Genomic DNA, 20,611 nt, shown 5'->3' with positions numbered 1-20,611 from the left:
ACCCACTATGTCAGATTGAGCTCATAGTGCAGCACTCTCAGATACACATATCCATGTCCCACTGCCATCCCTGAATGCCATTCTTTGAGCCACAACCCATCTTTTGTCCTGACTGTGGAGAAGACAAACGATGAATGAGGTGATGAAGGATCTTGTGGCAATTGCTTTGGAATAGCTAACATCTGCACAAAATTAGACAGGATATTAATAAGCTGGCAGTTCACCAACTCAGCTGCACTAAAACTATGCAGAGCCCAGGACTTCGCCCTGTGTGTTCAGGGAGGTGGACTGGAGGGTGTCAGGGCTGGCATTGAGAGCGGGCATCACAGCCCGTAGCCATACCCCTATGCTCTGGGCTCTGTGTAGAGACTTTGCATTCATCACACACTGAATGGACTTGAATACTTTCCTAGATGAAGGGGGTTTTGCTCATCCAATATTCTCATGAGCCCAGGAAGCTAGAAGCCTGCTGTGCTGCAACAGCAATACAGATTTGCTGTCCATGTCTTGAGAACACTGTCCTCTGACTGAAAGCTCAACATGACATTTGCCATTTTATGTTAGAAATACAACTCAAATGTAACTAATTCTAACCTTCATCTCTTATCTGAATGTCATAATCCTTAATTTGCAGATAGACTGGCTTTTAAATTAACAGATATGGCAAAGCCAATGATGGTAACTTTGTAGTTATGGATATTAGGAACTCTTGGCTCTCAAAGTTCCTGGAAGAAGACAAGAAGTTAACAGTTCAGCTCAATATATAAACAGAGATAAATGGAATCCAAGACAGAAATAAGATGCTTGCTCACTTTTAAATCTTTAGAAATAGGGGAACAACAACATCTACTTATCGACCTGAAGTGAAAAACCAAAAGAAGAGACCAGACAGAGCTTGCTTCAGCTAAAATTAATGTCAAATGCTCACAGTTTGTAGTGATCATACAGACCTTGCACAAACTTCACAAACCTCACTTCGTCCAGTTATGCCTTAAGGGCCCTGTTTTGCCATTGGGTGCCAAGAGGCATTGTTGGGGGTGCTCAGCAGCTCGTGTTGCTGCAGCTGCAGCAAGCAGCTCACTGCTCTGCTTGATGCCTTCCACAGAGGTGCCAGGCCACAGCCTTCTGCATTGGTAAAGCTGAGTGCAAACCAGTGCACTGGAGAGAGAATGAGTTGTGGAAGAGGAGCAGCAGGATGCTCATGAGCAGCTCTGACACATCGGTGTTTTGCAACAAGAAATGAACACTGCATGTTTAGGCCACTTACAGTAATGGGAGTGGGAGTTCTGTGAGGATATCTTGAGTTCAATCAATTAGTTTCCCTCCCAAGGCACAAATAAATGCAAATTTTACTCATTTACATTTCTCCTGCTGACATATTTCCTGGTGGTAATCCAAGTTCTTTTGCTTATGTGCCCATGTTTCTTCTTTTAATGTCGCAGTCCTGTAGTTACTGTCTCTCTTTCTCTCTTCCCCTGTATTTTTTGCACTCCCAGATGGCCTGGTTTGTTTTTTCACCTCTCCACTTTTTCCACCCCCTGTTGCAGACAGTAAAAGCAACAGAATAAAAAACTAAAAGGATCCACAGCCCAGCACTTGGGGAAGACAAATGTCTGTCCCTTGAGGCTGACAGAAGCTGAACGCACTGACAGGAGCTATGCAGGCTACCCTGCATAGCTGGGGTGGGACAGATACACAGTATGTGTCCATGGCCCATATTCTTTAAATGCATTTTGTGCAACAAACTTAAGCTGTGCCTTTTAAGCCTGAATCTGTCCCCAGCATAATCCTACGTGGATGAAGAGGGCACATAAATGACAGAAGATGGTTTGACCTTAGAGGTGATTTCCTCTGCTACCTCTGAGACTGTGTGATTTCAGAAAACTGTCAATGTGTCACCCACTCTATCAAGATGAAATAAATGGCCTTACCCTTGCTGTCACTGAAGTCACATACAATTTGTGATTTCCTGAAAGGAGCAAACCACAAGTTTTATGAGTTATTCTAAGGATTCTGAAATGCAATAGGAAGAGGGGAAGCCTGTCTTCCACTTTGGCTCTACTTCCAACTCAGATTTCTCCTTTAGATCACTCTAAGGAGAGGATGAACACTGAAGCAAAGATAAGTTGGTGTGCTGCATAGGACTGAACCAGAAATGGTTTCGAAGTGGTGAAACTGAAACAGTGACTGTAAACATGCCCTGCTCCAAACTGCACAAGAAGAAAACAGAAAATATCTGTCCACTTGCAGAGCCAAGGAAACAAGCCTGTAGGCTGACTGCTTCTTTCTAGCTTCTCCCTTTACCTTTTCATTTTGGTTAGATACCTCTTGTCTCCACAACTCCCCTTTCCTCGTGCAGCAGCACACAGATCCCCATCACAGAGCACGCAGCTGCCAAGTGTGACCCTACTCTTGTTCATGTACCTCTCCAAAACGCACAGGAAGAAGAAAACTGCTATTAATAATCTTCTAGTCTGACCTTTACATTTTCTTGGTATATTACATTCTCAGGGTGTGTTCATCAGAAGAACGAACTCTCTGTCACAGGAGAAGAGACATTACAGTGGTGGAGACAGAAAGTGAGTCATGTGGGCATCTTCAGCTCAATGTGAGATTGATTAATTTTTGCAACACACAACTGCTCCTGAAACTTGGGTTCACAGTCATGTTAAAAGTGAACTTATCCGCCGGGTAATGATTTAATTTGTACACTCATTAACTATTGTAATGGCCAGGCAGCAGGGTATTGATTAGGTGCAATGTATGCTGCATAGGCAACACAATTAATAGAAAGAAGTAGATGTTCTCACCCTGTGCTCCAGGAACAGACCCAGTGACCTCCCTGAGCACAACGTGCAGGACCAGAGAATAAAGGATCTGACCATGAGGTCCTAGCCTGGCTTAGGTGAAACAGAAATAAACTCATTGCAATATCTGGCATCCTTCTTAATGGACACAGGCACGCAGTGTCTTCTGATGGAATGGGTGCCGATCTCTCTGGGGCTGCTCCTGCTGTGAAGCATTTGTTCGTGACCCTGCTTGAGCCCAGACTCACAGATCGTTTAAACACGTTTCCTGAACTCGGTTCTGGCATCCCAGCTTGCCATCGCTGACTGTTCCTGGAAGCACACAGGGTGCAGGGTGCCAGCGAGGTGCTTGGCAGAGCAGCTGTGGGATGGGGCTGAGAGCTGTGAGCTGCTCGGTGCTGCCTCCCTGCAGAGCCCATGCCCATCAGACAGGTTGGGCTAAATCCCAAGACTGGCAAAAACCTCACTGGTGGCAAGATACAAACAGATGCTGGAGCTGGCTGGCAGACCCGGCTAGCAGTGTCCTGCAGCTGCCATGGCTGATGCAGCAATCCCCTTGCTAGGGATGCAGGCTTGTGCTGCAGTATGTGACCTGCTCAGCCTTGAGCGTTGCAGGAACAAGGAAGTGAGCAGCTCGTAATGGGTGTGTTCTGCTCACAGGGACTCTCAGCTTTGCAAAGAGAGATTTCCATCAAGATGTCCAACTTAGGAGAAAGAACTGAAAATGAGATTTCGGCAATAAGCATGCAGGCTGTTAAGCAGGGGCATTCTGCAGCACCGAGAGCTGCTTGGAGAGGTCTGACTCCGGCATGCAGGATGTGTGGCCGGGCCCCAGAGAGCATTAGTCATGTTGTAAGGGAATGCTGAGAGCCAGCCGGAGATGAGTGTGAAGTGCAGCATGACAGAGTTGGCAGTGCCGTGCACTGAGGGTGCTGCCAGGGAAGGGGTCGGTGCTACAGCCACAGTTACAGCTCCGGCCAGGTACATCGGTTGCAGCATAGGGGAGGTAAATTTGAAGTTTGCTTGTGAAAAAAGAAACAGATGTGGTGCCTACAGAGGGGAGGGGCAGAGCAGGAGAGCAAAGAGTCACCATTAACGTCCCCACCGATGATGGAGCTGATAGAAAACACAAGAAGCCGTTCCCACAGACCTGTATGACAGGGAGAGAAGAGAATCTGGGGCAGAGAAATGGGGCCGTCGCATCCCCATCTCCAGCGAGTCGGAACCTCACAGCAGCGCACCTCGGGCCGGCAGCGCGGGACTCTCGCATGTCGCGACACGCCCAAAGCAAGGATGTCGCCTGTCGGCTTCGCGGCTCGCGGGGGGGGGAAACGTGACGGCGGCGGGCGCCGGGGCTGCGGGCAGCGGGGCGAGACGGGGTGGGGGCACCCCGACAGCGCGGGGAGGGGGCGGGCGGGGGCCGCTTTCCAGAGAATACGGTAAACATGTCCGCATCACGTGTGGCCGCCTCCCGCCGGCCGCGGCGCGGGGACCCAGCGAGGGAGGGGCGGGACCGCGCTCCGCAGCCCGCCGGAGGGAGCGGGGCCACTTTAAGAGGCCGCCGGGCGCCGCCGCCTCGCCCTGCCCGGCGCGGAGCATGCGGTAGGGCGGGCAGCGGGCGGCTCCGGCACCATGGGGCTGTGCTACAGCCTGCGCTCCCGCCTGGCCGCCGCGCACCCCTCCGTGCCCTACGGCGGCCGCGGCGAGGCGGACCCGGCGGCGGAGCAGCAGCAGCAGTGCGGAGACCCGCAGGTGCGGCACCGGCTGCGGCAGGACCTGGTGGCCAAGGAGCGGGCGGATAAGAAGCGGAGCAAGAGCATCGATAAGACGCTGAAGGCGGAGAAGAGGGAGTACAAGCAGACGCACCGGCTGCTGCTGCTCGGTGAGCGGGGAGCGGGAGGAGGCGGCGAGCCGGCGGCTCCCGGCAGGTGCGGCCCGGTCCGGCGTCGCGGTCAGCGGCGGATGCCGCTCCTCGGCCCCGGGCCGGGCGGTGGCTGCCGGGGGCCGGGCCGGGCCCCGCTCACGTGGCGGCAGCGCCTCAGCGCCTCGAGGCTCCGCGCGGGGCGGGCGGGGCGCTGCGGGGCCGGGGCTGCGGGCGGGGCGCGGGGGTCGCGCACGCCGTGGGGCTGCCGGCGGAGCTGCCGTTGTGTCCCTTCTCCCGCGTTAGTTGGCACCGCGAGGAAGGGCGCCGCGTTACGCCGCTGCGAGCTTTCTTGCGCGGAGACGGCGCGAGGTGTTCTGCGCGCCTTCCTCTCCGAGCATCGCCGCTGCTGCCTCTCGAAATAGCGGCGCCGGGATGTGAGGCTCGCTCGGCTCGCGGCCGCCCCGCAGCACCTGCACGCAGCCCGGCGGGAGGTGCGGTCGCTTCCCGAGGAGACCCCGAGCCGCTGCGCTGAGCGGCCCCAGGCGGGTGCCGGCCTTCAGCTGTCAGCACGCGTCGCTCGGAGCTCTGCTGTCAAAGGCAAACGGGCTGCAGTGCTGTAAGCCGTTCGGAATAGAGATGGTGTAGAAGTTTGGCGAGTGGTTCAGGAGCTTCCCGGCTGCTGAAGTGCGCGTGGGGCTGCGTGTGCGCAGCGGCGGGGGTTGTGCCAGTCTTCGTGCTGAAAGTTTTGGTTCCGGAAACTCTGCCTTGTCTCACATGGTTGTAAGTGGGCTGAGGGGTGTCTGAAAAGGTGCGTTTCCATCTGATGGGAGGGGGTAAGAGTGCTTGTGTAAGGAAGGCAGTGAGGTCTGCCTGCTGCAAGCGTGTGGGTGTGGAAATCACACCTTCACCCAGCAGGGCAGGCTGTGCTGGAGGCGTTGTGCTCTGTAGCTTCTTAACAGTCTGTAAGTCTGTTCTTTAGTGAAGCACTTGAAAAACAAGCTATGAATATTCTTTTTTTTTTTCTATATTAAATTGGGAAGAAAAAAACCAATAAACTAATGTTGATATCGATCTGCTTGTCTTTATGGCCTAAATGTTGTCCAGAAGACACGTGTGTTCTCCTCAGGTAACGTTTCACTTGGCTTTTTTCTCATATCGATGCTGGCAGGCTGTGCACACCATTGGATTTTGCAGAAATGGCATTCAACTTGGAGTGGGTTAAACAACAAATCTGAGTAGTTTGAAGTTATCTATGCTGAAGCCAACAGAGAGTGCATTCTTTGTCAAAGTACTGATTTATAAATCTGATGGATATGAGTCAGTGTTATGCTGGCAGTGGTTTATTATATTTCAGCCTGGACTTGAATAGCAGGAAGTCACTTTTTGGCCCTCTTGTAAATCTCGGGATGCCTAAGAGACCCATTTCCCCGCTCCTTGCGCAGATGGACAGTTTTCCCATTGGCTTCCTTCCCTTGCTCAGTCTCCCTGTTCCCTACTCTTACAGCTGCTTGGAGTTTTCTCTTTCTAAGCTGGAGCAAGAAGTTTGGAGTGCCTTTGGTTGTACTTCATGCGCATCTGCAGGTACTGCTGTGATAGTAGCAAGGTGTAGCCCAGATGCATAGGGGTTACATCTGCAAGTTGTGCAAGACATAATACTGCCCTGCAGCTGGCTGAGGAAGCAGGAGCATCCAGCTCAGACTTAAAGCAGCAGCTGAGCCTTCTTCTAATGAATGGAGGTCAGGGTGGGTAAGAAAGCTGAAGAAATGTGGACCAGGGATTTTTCCCCTCTTGGTTTGATGGCAAAAGCTTCAAAAGGTACTCATGGCTTCCTGCTTGTGCTCCAAGCTCTGATGTGCTCCTGCACATCCTTCAGTTCTGTAGCCTCGTTAACTGTAAGGAGAACCTATCTGGTCTTTAGGCATGCTTGCAGTCTGTGCTTTTCACTTTCCAGGTCCTCTCAGGCTGAACTCTCACCCATGTGAGAAGTACTTTGAGTTTATTTCCGCAATGGAGAAGGGAACTTGGCTATCTTTATATGCCACCATAGATAGATGCACTTGTCATCCAGGGTACTTAACTGCAATATATTAAACTACAGTATAGTGAGTAAGTGCTGTTCTGAATCTTACATAAAAATGTTTGTAACAGAAATACTTTGCAGGCAGTGCAAATCTGAAGTTTTTGTAGGAGGAATATATTGCACAGGAAAAAAAAAAATACTTAAAGCTAGAAAATATCCTTGTGAGTACTAACCACAGTGCCCCTTTCTGTGTGTATGCTGCTTGGTAAGCCCCTGGATGCCATATAATTAAAGACTGCCTTGTATGGTTTACATTGTTTTTTTTTTTTTCCACAGGCTTGTACTCCATTCAGTGCACAAGATGGATGTAGTGCAGTGAATGAGCAGCTATTCAATATTCTTATCCTCCTCATACAATGTGTCACCCCGTGCCCTATTTACAGCTCACCATCCGTACCCCGTACTGAATAACGAACTGTTGAACTCGTGGGCTTTTGTGCAGCCCTGATCATTGCAAGGGCTCAATGCTCCATGTCAGTGACTGTGTCTGCGTGGTGCTACTGTGAGATGAGGGGGCATCATCCTCCTTTTATGGATGCTGGAGAGGGAAATGCCACTGTGGAAAGGCCAAGGTGAAAGCTGTCTGAAGCTACCATAAACTTTGTATGTCCCATCTTTGTCTAATGCTAATTTTTCTTGATAGTATTCAGGTTCTTTTGTAGTATTTCATATGTTTGGGGCATGTATCTCATGGCTGTGGAGGCTCAGTAGGTCAAGTTTTGGATGCTTTAACAGTAATCCAGGAGGTGTGAGGTGTGGGTTGGTGCCAGCAGCACGCATTGCTTGTTCTGCTGCAGTTCTGCTCAGCACCAGAACAAAGCTGGTTCTACAGGATATGTTTAATGGTATCACCCACAATCGTCCTTCATGTCATGATTTCCTACCTTGCTGTCAGCATCCTAGCACTGCTTTGCCTCCTGCAAGGGCCAGGCAGGCAAGACTGAAGAAGATATTCTTTTATAAAAAATAAATGTGGGTTTAGGTGCTTGAGGAGATTCCATCTCATGTGAGCTTGTCCCTGTAGACAATAGTGTCATCATTCACTTACATCTCCCCTTGTTTCTTGTGCACCATGTTTTATGAGCTAAAGGGAGGGTAAGCCCTAGTAAAATAAATATATGATCCTTATTGGAAGATGTGGAAAAGACATGGGGGAAAAAAAAATAGACTAAAACCATAAAGGAAATCTGTATTTTGGTATTTTCAAATTCCTGAGAACGGGATTATTGAAACTTAACTTCTTATACCAGTTGGCATTTTTGTTCAAGAAAAAAAGGAATAGGAGGAAAAAAAGAAAAAATCTGGGTTCAATCCTATGGGCTGCTTGAGATACAAGTGCCTTGTAACAGGCTGCCCTGCTGCTCGACTTGGCATCCTGCACACACACAGGCTCAGAGGTGGCAGGACACTGCTCCAAATGGGCTGTCATTAGTGGTGAAGTAGTTATAATTTTTTCCAACGGGGCTCCCAGTAATTACCAGATACTACAAAAACACTTGGATATGGGAATCTGCGGTTTCCATCTGTTGGGTACTTTCCATTGCAGGCATGATGATCCTGCAGCAGACACCAGGAGGTGGTATGCTAATTATGGGTGTCTTCATGATGAAGACAAGTCCTACTCTGTTCCCACTGCTGTGTACAGAATGCACTCTATGGCACAGAGTGTTGTCTCTTAAGCAGAGATCCTCTGGATGTGGAGCGTATTCACCCTGAAGGAAAATACCTGGAAAGCTTTCCAAGTTTAAACAAGGCTTTACCCAATATACAAGCAGTGCTAGCTCCAGGAGCTGTGATGCAGTTTGGTGATTGTTCTCTAGAACAAAGTGATGTCTTCAGCAGTAGCACCTCTGTGCTTTAGGTCACTTGTTACAGTAGTTCTTCTGCTGTTCACTATTTAGAATTTCATACAAAGGAGTCAGACAAGCAGCTCGTCGTTCTTTGCCTTTTTTTTTCTCTCTTTTGATGCTGCTGACCCTAACTTTTTCTCTGTAGCATCTTCACATAAGCAAAACAAAATCATTGATGTCAGGCAGACGCGTGGCATGGAGAGCTTCAGCTGGCGTATTTGAAATCTGGCAGAGTTAGAGCTTCAAATGGGGTCTGTCAATGGGAGGTGTCAAGAAACCTGCAGCAGCACTGCTATAGAAGTGTCACAATGGAGGACTGCTGTGGGTGGCATGCTATTGTTGCTGGGTTGGTCCCAGCTAGAACTGCCAAATAATTACTTTTACAGTTGCATCTAGTGCTAATGGGGTTGTTCATGTAAGAATGGATTGCTGTGGGGAAGGGCTGAGAGGTCTGGGGAATTCCCTGATCCCTAGTGACAGCTGCAGCCATAGAGCCACAGTGTGGCTGTAGGCATACATCTCTTCTTCTCCATCACATAGGCATTGTCTGTGTTAGTGGTAACCTGTATTTTTACTCATTACATGCCTGATGGGGTAGAGGTCATAATATGTTACTGAAGAAAGGCCATATTCATGTATAGTCAGGGATCTAATTTCATGATTTTATCAGACTTTTTTTTTTTTGAACTGAGACTACCCCCAGCGTGTGCTGGTTTTGGTTGTTGATTCTGGTTTTTTGTTCCGTTTATTCTGAAGGAAAGCAGCAGTGTTTATTTTTCTCCTGTAGAGGAAGGATGGCTGCTGTATCTCCTGGTAGCTGGTTATACCTGAGTGAAACCACCGTGTTTCTTTCCTGCAAGAAATTAAGGCTTACTCAGCATGCATGCTGGCTGGAGTCCAAAATGTGTTGTTAGAGCAGGTGACTCCCATAAAGTTTTTTTTCTTCCCACTTTAGAAGTGGGAAGAACTTTATCACTTGCATTCTTTCCAGAGAAGACAACAATTTCTTGATTGCTCCCGTGCAGCTGTTACCTCCTTCTGCACTGAAGCATCTTAAATTGATGTTCTCTGTGCTAGGGTTTCTGTAGGCTGGCAGTGCCATGGCTGGGAGTAGCTCACAGGGAGCACCAGCAGTGAGGAGATGAGAGGAGGACTGAACCCAACCTGATGTCTCTTAAAAGAAAATGTACTTTGAAAATAAATTGAAAAAGGGAACAGGAGAAGAAGAGAGAGAGTACCAAGTGCCTTCATGTTATTTATAGTTCAAATTTATACTGCTGCAATAAAGTAGAAGCAAAGTCCTTTTGTCTGATATGTGACATGCTTGTGAAGTTTCTGGAGCTGCCTATAGAAATGTGGTTCAGACTCTCCTCAGTTTTCCGGCATTTACTTTTAATGTGTTGGAGCTGTGCTTGTGTTGAAGGGGCATCTTTGGTGGGCCATGCAGGCCTGGCATGTACCTGGAGGTAAAGTAACTGGTCTGGAGAAATTATTTGGTTTTGTCCCTTGAGACGGGTGAAAATGTTCCAGTGCTGGAGGGACGTAGCTGTAGGTACAGCTGTGACAGCTCTGGGCTTTTTTCCCCCATACTCGATGTCTACCCATTTTCATTTGTTAGAATAATAATTTCTTGTTCTTACAAATTCCTTGGGATGGAGAAATGAGAGACTCAAAATGTCATCCCACCTTGACTCCAGATAGATACTACACCCTCATGGTCATGCATGTTATTCCTGCAGGTGGGAGAACAAGTTTCTTGGGTAACTTCCTTTCTGTTTTTCAACAGAAATGTGAACAGATTTTGTTCCTTCTGTTGATGTGCTGTTGATACCTGCACATCTTGATAAGGTGTGTTCACATTCATGAAAGAGAAGCCATGAAGAGCACAGTTACCTTTAACTGTGTGTATTTCTGCCCTGTCACCTTTAAATTTGGGAGTGTACTTATTCACAAATATGCATGATTTCACGGAATATCCTTCAAATTAGTATAAATTTAAAAAGGCAAGGAAAAAACTGGCCAATTCCCTGAAGTAAGAACAAATCCAGATACTTGTTATAAGAATACCCAGCTGCCAGCTGTGTTAACCCATAATGTTCTAGATATTTGGACCTGAGGGATATTTCTCAAGAAGAGAATGTAACTCCATAACTCATTCTTCCCTGATCAAACAAGACACTGTAAGCTTTATAAATAGCACAGCTGAAGTTTTCTTCATTTCCACTGATATGTTCCCTTAGCAAAGAAAATTCACCAAATCTGTGAATGAGCAGCACTTCTAAGATTTGTATGTCACAAAAAAACCAACCTTTGAGTATTCTCTGCATTGAGAAACGTGGGTGGGCAGGGTGGTTAAACAGACATCAGAAAGTTGCTACTAGTTACTTTCCAAGTGAAAGAGGGATATGCTGAGGGGGATGTATTGATTCCTAATAAAGAGAAAAATGCAGTTTTACGATCTAGTCCTGCTCTGCTTAGCCACTTCTCCTGTCTCTTTTGTAGTGTATTGGAAGTGGGGGAAGTGCTGAAATCCCTGGGAAAACCCAATTAATTTCTGTTTGCAAGCTGGAGGAAGAATTTGAGAATTTTTCCTCCTACTAAAGGATTGTTGTTTTCCTACATCCTAAGCACAGCTAACCATTCTTGCAAGGAAGGATTTTCACAAAAGTTAGCAAATGCACCAAATAAACCAGTGCCTCCAATCTCCTGATCTGCCCACCCTTGAAGCTGAGCATGGCACAGGGTTGTCCCGGTGTCCAGCGCTATATTAAAGAGCTGAATCCACACACTTCTGCCTGTGCACAGGTTCACAGGCTTGTTTGCACGTTGCAGTGTTGCCTCAGCTTCGTGACTTTGACCTCCAGGAAGTCTATCAGGTTCAGTGGAAAAACAAATGGAGAGAGGGCCCAGCCCCTCGCCATCCCGCATGTGGACGTGCTGCGTGGGGATGGTACTTACTGTGATCCCAGTGGGAGAGAGCTGCAAGAGCTTCTTGTGGCCACAGCCACAAAAAGGTGATTTATTTGTAGGGCAGAAGTGAATGTAATGTGAATGGGAAAAGTATTTTTATGTGGATTTTTATAGAAGATTTCATATAAAGTAGCTTCAGGTGTGAACCAAGCCCTGCATGAGGCTGCATTCCACCCCTTCCCCGCCTTGGGGGCAGTTCTCCCATCTGTACCTACTAGGAGCACTATGCCAAACTAAATTGCTTTCAAAATCTAGGACTGACTTTGGGAACGTTCCTTTGATTACCGAAATTGAGTCATACCTCAACCAAGCATATTACTGGCTACTGAGTGGCAGGTGGCAATCGATGAAGGAGATTCTAAAGCGTGGAACACGAGCTGCTGAGCATTTACTGTATGCCAGCATGTGCAGCAACCCAAGGTAAGTGAGGGGAGTTCTACTGTATTTGGCCCTGCAGTTTACAGGAAGTTTGTGAAGCTTTTTGTTCCACAGCAGTTGGCACATGCTTGTGGAGAACCCAGCTCTGTTTTCTCATCAGCATGAACAAAAATAACTTCAGAGCTACATTTTTACTGTAAGTATCGTGTTTTTCTGTCAAGCTAAAACCAGCAGAATTCCCTAGGGACCAGGCTGTCGTTTTATTCCCCACTGAGCCTGAAGGGGCTCCATTTTCACCTCCTCCATCCTGTGCTGGGTGACAAGAGGAGCTGCGAGGCTGTGCAGCCTCTGGGCTCTGATTGCAGCATGAGGTTCAGGCTGATGGGAGTAAGGCATCTGCTCTCACATGGGGAGTGTGGTTTCCATCTCTGGTACAAACTTACTATTTTGAACTTCTAGTAATGCCTTGTGCTGTTGGAGACCAGTTTCAGGCATCAAAGCGAGGCAACCACTTTACATTAGTTCTTTCTGACTCTTTGCTTACGGTAGTTTGACTGGGACACTGAGAGCCTTGCAGGCCTGTTGTTTCCTCCCTTGGATTCTATCAGCTCTGCAGGTTTCTTGACAGAGCTCGTTTCAGCCACCAGTGTTGCTGGCACGTCTCTGTGCTGACACAGGCCATGATGTGCTGTGACCATCCCAGGCTGATTGGGCATGGTGGACGCTGTGCAGGGCACGGCCAGGCCCCTTGTGGACCTTGTGCTGTGCCTGGGCCTGGCACCGTGGCCCCTTCCACTGCCTCTCCTGCCCACCCTCAGCACCGTTTGTCAGTCATAGGCTGTGTTTGTTTCGTTTTGTGTTTTTCCTGATGGCTTTCGTGCTGAAATCTCAGTGTTGCTGATTAGCTGGGGGGAAGGGGAATGTACTGGAACATTGGGGAATTTGTGGAGATTTGGCTTTAAAGGGGGAGGAAAGAGACACTGAGGAAGAAGGGCATGCTGTTGGGAGCTGACAGTCTGCATCTAGACTGTTTTTCTATAAGTACCAGATAAAACTCTCCACGTGGAAGAAAAATACCGCATAATATAGTCCCATGATGTTTTCCCTGCCTTCTTCCCACACAGGAAAATCATGATTTGATAGTCCCAGTTTTTCTCTGGCGATTAGAAATGTAAAACAACTACCTTTTAGATGAAAGCTCAGAAATACTTTCTGCTCTAAACCCGACTCCTTAATGCCACTAGTGTTCTCACTTCTCTCATTCCTTTCAGCTTCTGGGAAAGTTTTTCACTTGTCTGTAGCATTTCATGCTGCACCACCTGAAAAGGCGGTGAGTGATGTGGGTCTTGATTCCCAGATATTTCAGAAGAATGTGTATTTGTTTTAAAATACTTCAGATATTCATAAAGAAAACTTTCTAGTCTTGCATATCCCTTGGTATCTGTGGTAATTTCCTACATGTGTAAATTGTTGTATCCAAAAGCTTATTCCTATTGAACAGTTGAAAGCAATTTGGAAAGGCCTGTGTGATGATCAAATTGATGAAATGGAGAAATTCCATTCCTGGGCTTTGGATCAAATCAACAGTTTGTGTTGCAAACCTGAAGCAGTCCCAGTGGTTTTGGTATAGGAGCAAGAGCTCTCACCTGTGTGTCTCTGTTCCCCAGCCAACACACTGACAGATCACAAAATCATTCTTAATCCTCCAGTTCTTAAGCCACCCAGTTCAGCTTGAGTACCACTATCTGTCCCAAACTGTAGATTTACTGTGCAGAGGAGTTAAGACCCCATGGTATGTGAAACTTTCTCTACTATCAAACAATTCTCTATTGGAAAGCTTGAGAATCTGTTGCTTCTAGTTAAGGTTTAAGTAAAACCTGAACACTGCAAAGACATTTACAATTCAGGCTTATTTTGGGAGGGGGTGAGGAAAGTCTTGATAAGTTATGCACTTGACCACATGTAGTTAAAAATATTATTTGGAATATAAACTTCCTTGTCTGAAGACCAGCTTTATGCACTAAGTCAAGGAGCACAAAAAGCAGTTCTCCTCCCGGCCTCCATAAGTATACCTTAATGCTGCTGAATCCTGGAAATTATGCAGGGCATGCTTTTTAAATGTTGATTTTGACTTCTTGCCTGGGACCAAGTGTAAAGTCTTTCCAAGGAAATACTTAGAAGACTTGCAGTGAAACCCAAAAGCTGCTGCCAAGCCTTAGTTTTTAGAAGGGGAGTAGGGGCAATCTAGACTGTTAAAAACTTCCAGTTGTTTGTAATTAAATCCACTTCTTCTGTGCACAATAAACATATACTTAGAAAAAGATCATTTTACATAATACTTATGTGGTTTACTTCTGTTCTTCAGCTGCTAAAAATCAAGCAGTAGGTCTGCTATTTCAGTCTGGAAGGTTACTGGAAGCTGGGAAACCAGGAGCGATGCAGCTGTGCCGCCACAGTGGCATGTACCCTCTTCATCCTGCGGTGACATGCAGGTTGAGTTGGGGAATCCTTGTCTCATCGTGAACCATCCTTCCCACTTAGCTAGCTGAAACTTGTTTGGGATTGACAGGGATGAGAACAAAGAGGAGATAAAAATATCCCATCCACACGTTGCTCCTTGCCAGCAGCAGAACCACTCCATGGCCTTGGTGAAAGCTGTGGGACGGCAGGAACGTCTTGTCGTATTGCTTGCTTCCAGGAGGGCTGGCAGGAGACAGGACCACTAAATCCTCGTGTCTCTCCCCACCCTGATTTGGTCTGCCAGTGTTCCTTCAAGTTTGCTTCAAGTCTGCTGTTGTCTTTCATTGAGAGAAGTAGAAGCACAGGGTGGGAACACTAGCAGCTATTGGGACAGCAGGTCAGGAGATGCCCTGGGGCTGAAGCTGCTGCCAGGCCTGTCAGGAAGCTCTGTGCAGATAGTGCCAACTGGGTAGAGAAAGAGGCCACAGCTTCCCCTGTGTAGGGGAGGAAGGCTACCAGGCTGAGGCAGTGTGATTGATTTGTGGTGCCTTTGCTCGTGTCCCGGAGGAAGGAGTTGCTCCAGGTTCTGAAGCAGTTTGTATTTTGTTTTTTGTCGTTACTGAAGTCACCTCCAGTCTGGTTGTTGGTTAATGGCAGACCTGAAAATTTTGCTTGTTCATATACATATGTTATGGGTGCAAAAGTCCCACCACATCTTTTAGTGTAGGCACGTATTTCACCAAGCAAAGTGCAAAAACTCTCTGATTTTCACTGTGAATGAAGTTGTGTGTAAAGTTCGGTCTTCTCACCTTGCTCTTAGTATTCTGTTCATTACATGCAGCCCAGACCAGGAGTGCAGACATGAGGCTGCTCCCACTAGGGGCGGACAGAAACCTCTAGGGTGTCTGACTTACACCTCTTGCAGGTGGTGGTGCCAGCTGGGGAGGGAGCAGGAGGTGGCTTTGTAGTTTTTGAGGGCTATTGGTATTTAAAAAGAAAAAAAAAAAGCCAACATAATGTTTTGATTTAACTGTTGTTGCTCTGCTAGTATCACTGGGATTCCTACTCTTTTGGTAAAGGGAATGTGCAGCAGAATGCATTCAAACCTGAATGTGTGTTTATCCAGGAGGTAAATTTTGCATTTACCTTTGTCAAGAAAGGGAATTTTTCCTAGGACAGTGTGAAGAAATTGTCACTTAGCAAGTGAGTTACAGGTGATGTGAAAGAGTAGACAGGATGTATGAAAAGAGTAGAGAAGAATAACTGAGCGGTATTGCCTAATAAAAGATGCAAGGACAACCACAAAGCCCTACAGAGCAGATTTGTTAGGATTTGAGATGAAAACCCCTGTTGGTTGCTGAGATTATCACCCAGCATATGGCAGGGAGTGTTACAGAGAGGTAGAATTAGCTGCTAATGATGTAGACACCACTTGTAAACAGATGTCTGCAGTAGTCACAACTGTGTGTTTAATTCAGCTGAAATCTGGATTACTTAACAGGCTCAGCATGGTGCTCAAATACTTGGTATCTTCTTTTCCCACTGTTCTCACTTGGTAGAGACCACCAGCTGAACTATAGATCTCCTGAATCTCACTTGGCTGTTTTTTAGTCATCGAGGCTACTGAATTCATTGGTACCTGTCTTGCTTCCTTGGAGTTTTCCTGGTTGCTGTGTCTGCCACACCTGGCAGTACTGCACAGCCTAAGCCAGCTGTGGAAACTGTCTGCTTCATTACATATTTCCATGTAGATGGCTTCTGCTGTTATTTATGAATTTGTATTTAAAATTTATTTCTAAATACCTGATATAAGTGACCTAAATTGAATTTCTATTTGGTAATTTTTATGATGATGAAATTGTGGCTTTGACTTCTGGAAAGCTCCTGCGTAGTTTTCAGAATGTCAGTTTCTAAGTAGTTGGACTTCAGAATTCCTCTGGAATAAATTAAGTGCTGAACGATTATTCCAATAATACCATTGGCACAGGCAACAGCTAGCTATTCGACTTGAACCCGTGTTGCTTCAAAGTCTTTGGAGACTGTGGGATCCATCTGCTGCTTGTAAGACTAAGTTTGCATTTTAAACCCATATTCTCCTGACTCATGATCTCTGTCTGCCCTGGCACATCTGTTCTAAACTTCAGTGCATTCAGGCAATTCTCCTGATAGGATTGTTTTGTATACCAAAACCAAAAGGGTTGTTCCAGGTTGTTTGTTTTTCTTTACAGTTTCATCAGGCGGAAAGCCCTGAACAGCTTTGAGCCGTGCCTTGCAGCATCCCAGTGTCTGCTTTCTAGGATGGGCAGCTATTGCCCAATCTGTGATTCACACTCTGAGTTTTGATGAATAACCTCATTCAGGGTGGTGTGCACCAGCTCAAAAACGTCACAGTTAGAGAAACTGTTAAAATTGGGTATGTACTGTTAGTTATACCTTTTTTTTTAAAAAAAAGCTTATTTCTTATTCCTAACTAATCACAGAACACTACAGAAGGATTCATTGCAGACAGAGGTACTATTCTCAGTTACTTTATACCCTACTTCTGTTTGCCTATCTTTTGTTGACAAACGTGGATTTATAGGGCAGCTTTCTTTGATTGCTTCCCTTTCAACTTTGCCTGTGCCTTTTTATAATTGCAGATGATTTTTGACATATAAACAGCACTTACATGAGTGCATTTTTGTAGGACAGATGGTGTAGTTGTCTAAGCTTTGGCAGGCTAGTCTGTGTGCTTTAGGCTGTGTTGTTAAGTACACCTTCCTTGTTATGTTTCTGCTCTCTTAAAATTATTAACTGACGTACTTTCTAAAACGCTGACAAGGATGTTTTTAAACATTCTGAAGGACACTGACTACTGTTGAATAAAGAGATGGGGAAGTACAGTGCTGCAGGAACAGGAAAAATAAAAGGCTATGAAATTTCTTAGTCTTCAGTGCTTCCTTACATTCTTTTTCTGTTAAGCAGTCAGTATTAATGAGAAATGTATCCTGTCTTCCTCCTTGAGAAAACCATATGATACTTTAAAATACTGCAATGAAAAATACTGAGTTTATTGGCCAAAACTGAGGAAGAGTAAAACATGGAAGTTGTTATTAAAAACAAGGATGTTATCAAATGCAGCATAATATTGGCAGAAGTTCTGAACAGAACGATTTTTTTCAGGCTGACAGACTGTAACTTAAGTCAAGAGACATTTATCCCTGTTTCACAGGGGAGCAGGGGAAGAAAACTCCCTAGGGAACAAGTTTCATGAAGTCAGAGAAATTGAAACATTACTGCAACCCATGGAGAATGTATGTGTCTGTGATGTTCTGGGGGTAAATTCATAGAGCTGGATCCTGGATCTGACACTGAGCATCCCAGGCTCTGTGCTTGGCATCCTACAGGACTTGGCCACTGCAAGAAGGAAGATGGGAAGGATGCAGTAGGATGTGGGTGTTTGTGATGACCAGAGGATGCTATTAAGGCCGGGGGAAACAGTGAAAAGGCAGTGCTGCTGCCCTGCCCTTAAAGGGATGCAGCAACTTGTCTTCTCCTTGAAGCAAAGTGGTGCTTGCATCTTCGTTCCCAGTTTCTTTAGTTTCCTGAACAGATGCATTCTCCCACTTTCTACACTTCACCCAGAGCAAATGCATTACATGGAGGAAAAAAATAATTCTGAAACAGTTTAACTGTTTTCTTGTCCCTTTAGCCCTTTTTATCACTTTGTGTGAATATTTGGAAGGATAACTATGTGCTAACCTTGAATGCTTAATGTTGGGACTAACTTTTGCTTGCTGTTTACCAGAATAGCAGGGTCACTGTGTAACAGCAAAAGTGTAAGCAAATGTCAACATGGGTCACTGATATTTTAACAGAAGACTCTGATTAATAATAAAACGAGGTGGTGCATTTTAGGGTGGGTTAAATTTATTGCAGGAGCGCCCTCAAGTGCTGGTACAATTTAAAGGTCTGATGTTCTCTCTCACAGGACACCACTGGGGGTTCATTAGCTGGTGCTTGATGCTTTGGCATGTTTAGCTCTGTAAGAGCATATACATTATTATGGTGTAATGTTTAGTGCTTGCCAGAAACTGTGAGATTATTTTAAGTAAATAGCAGCATGAAACAAAGTGTGCTGGTTTGGGGTTTTTTCTTAAATTGCTGTGTGGTAAGGAAGCTTAGGTTAGGTTGTGCATGTGATGGAGAGGAGTTGTCTCTGGTCCGACTCGTTGCCTTAGCAAAGGATTTTGCTGGGTGTAGATGTGGTGTTCACTCACTAGGTACTGGCATAACCACAGCTGTTAGGTAGTGGACTTCTAACTAATACGCTATTTGTAGTGGTGGAAGACTGACTATAACTCGTGGCAGTACAGAGCACCTGTGTTCTGCTAGGGGTGCTGGACCATCACAACAAACTGGTCTTACTGTGGTTGAGTGGGGAGCCTGGAGCTTTTATTACCATTCTGCAGCTTTGTGAGCCGAGTTCCCGTTCTCCTGGATGTGGCTGCAGCAGGGAGCCTTGGTGACAAGCTCGCTCTGCAGCTTCTCAGCAGTAAAGCTACAGTTGTATCCAAAATTGCAGCATCTGTTTCAGCTGGCTGACAGCACTGGCTGTGTGATTTCCGTTGTTCTCCAGAATCCCTTTCAGTTGAGCTTCTACCTCTTGTCTCCCAGCACGTCTGATCAAAGCAGGTCAAGTCAGAAGCAAAGGCAGAATTGCTGAGTGATACTGGGTTGTCTGGAGTAGTGAATTTAGCCTGAGAACGATTCCACAGGGGTAATGCAATCATAGCTCCTAATAATTACCTAGATCTGCAAAATGAACATTTGAGGCATTACTGAGAGAAGGCATCCTTTATAATCCTCCCATTGTATTAAAAAAAAAAACAAAACCAACCCCTTTCCTCTCAATTCCTAAGGGGCATTTTTGTAAAGACACTTCAAAGTCTCTATTTTATATTCCTTGCATGTACTATTCAAATGTGTATTCCATGGCATCCTTTTGTGTGGGTTTCTCCAGATCCAGAGAGAATAGCAATTGTGATAGTGATAGCAATCTGTGGAATGAAGAATTGCAACATTTCGGCCATATCCACTCTTTAAATGTTTGAGTCTAGAATCAAACAGGAAGAAAGTGAGAGGTCAGAAGGAAGAGAATTTAGAAATCAATCATTTGATATGAGAAAAATAGTGGCACATCTTTAAAATAAACAAATCTAAATGTCAGTGGCTCTGTGGGGATCCAGTAGCCCAGGATCACTTCAAGGTTTTAGAGCTTTCAGGCCCAAGTGCTGCTCCCAGCTATGTGTGTACAGTTGTGCACCACTCTGTTGTTAGGTGACCTTGTGCTGGCTTTGATTTGCTCGAAGGAAAATGACTGCTTTTGTTTCCCTGGAGGCTTTACCACTCTGAAGCAGTGCTGGGAAGAGTTGGGTTCTGTGGTCCAGTCCCTGTTATGGCTGGCTTGGTGCTGGCTGCTACAGGCTGGAGGAAGATGCTCCTAATTATTATGGGTAGAGCTCTGGATGAGACACCCAGCAGTCTCCTTATGATACAAAGGTAGTATATGAAGTACTTCATGTAGTGTTTCTGAATGCAGATGTTAAAGATGCTAAATGCTGTGTTCATGGGAAAGCTGTTGTATTTGTTTCTTTTTCCCTAGCATAATTTATTTTTCAGCATAGTATACTTTTATTTACATATTCAACTTTAGTTTTGTCTTACTACATTGTAAACTATTTGAGGAACAACATAATTCTTTCTGGAACAGTGTTATCCCAGAATAAATATGACCTCATGCAAAGGAGGCCTTTCACTGCCATCACACCCTGTTGGTGTTGTGGATACCAGCCTACCTGTTCGTCTGCGAGCCCTGCACAGCTCTGGGGTTGCTCTCTCTGGATGTCTCCCACCATTTGGATTCAGGCATGCAGTTAAATACGCTGCTGAAGTAACAGTTCTATGCACACAGTCCTTCATTCTGCCCTATAGTTCTCCATGTTCACAACAGGAGATGCTAGATGTTGATCTTTTTCTGAAGGTGAAATATCAAGTCTTATCTTAGCTGGAGACATTAGGATGTGCCAAAGCAAATTTAAGGGGGTATTCCAGAGCAGGAATGGTCTCCAGGAACATCTCCCAGTGTGAATAGGTGCTGTTAAGAACCAGAGTGTATTTTCACAGAGGATACGTCTGTTCCCTTTTCTCCTTATTCCTTTTT

General features: G+C 46.0%; 1 protein-coding gene across 1 annotated transcript in view; it reads left to right on the top strand.

Annotated features, from left to right (window-relative positions):
- Window positions 1-4,372: 4,372 nt before the first annotated feature.
- GNAS (GNAS complex locus) overlaps window positions 4,373-20,611 on the top strand; it is a 131,707-nt gene continuing 115,468 nt past the window's right edge. Inside the window, exon 1 of the mRNA XM_031587715.2 lies at window positions 4,373-4,689. Coding sequence (XP_031443575.2) covers window positions 4,440-4,689 — 250 coding nt within the window. The 5' untranslated portion in view covers window positions 4,373-4,439. The remainder of the gene's footprint in view (window positions 4,690-20,611) is intronic.

The sequence above is a fragment of the Phasianus colchicus genome, chromosome 17 (genome assembly GCF_987193195.1).
Source record: "Phasianus colchicus chromosome 17, bPhaCol1.hap1.1, whole genome shotgun sequence".
Lineage (NCBI taxonomy): Eukaryota > Metazoa > Chordata > Aves > Galliformes > Phasianidae > Phasianus > Phasianus colchicus.
This window is presented reverse-complemented; position numbering and strand designations above follow the sequence as displayed.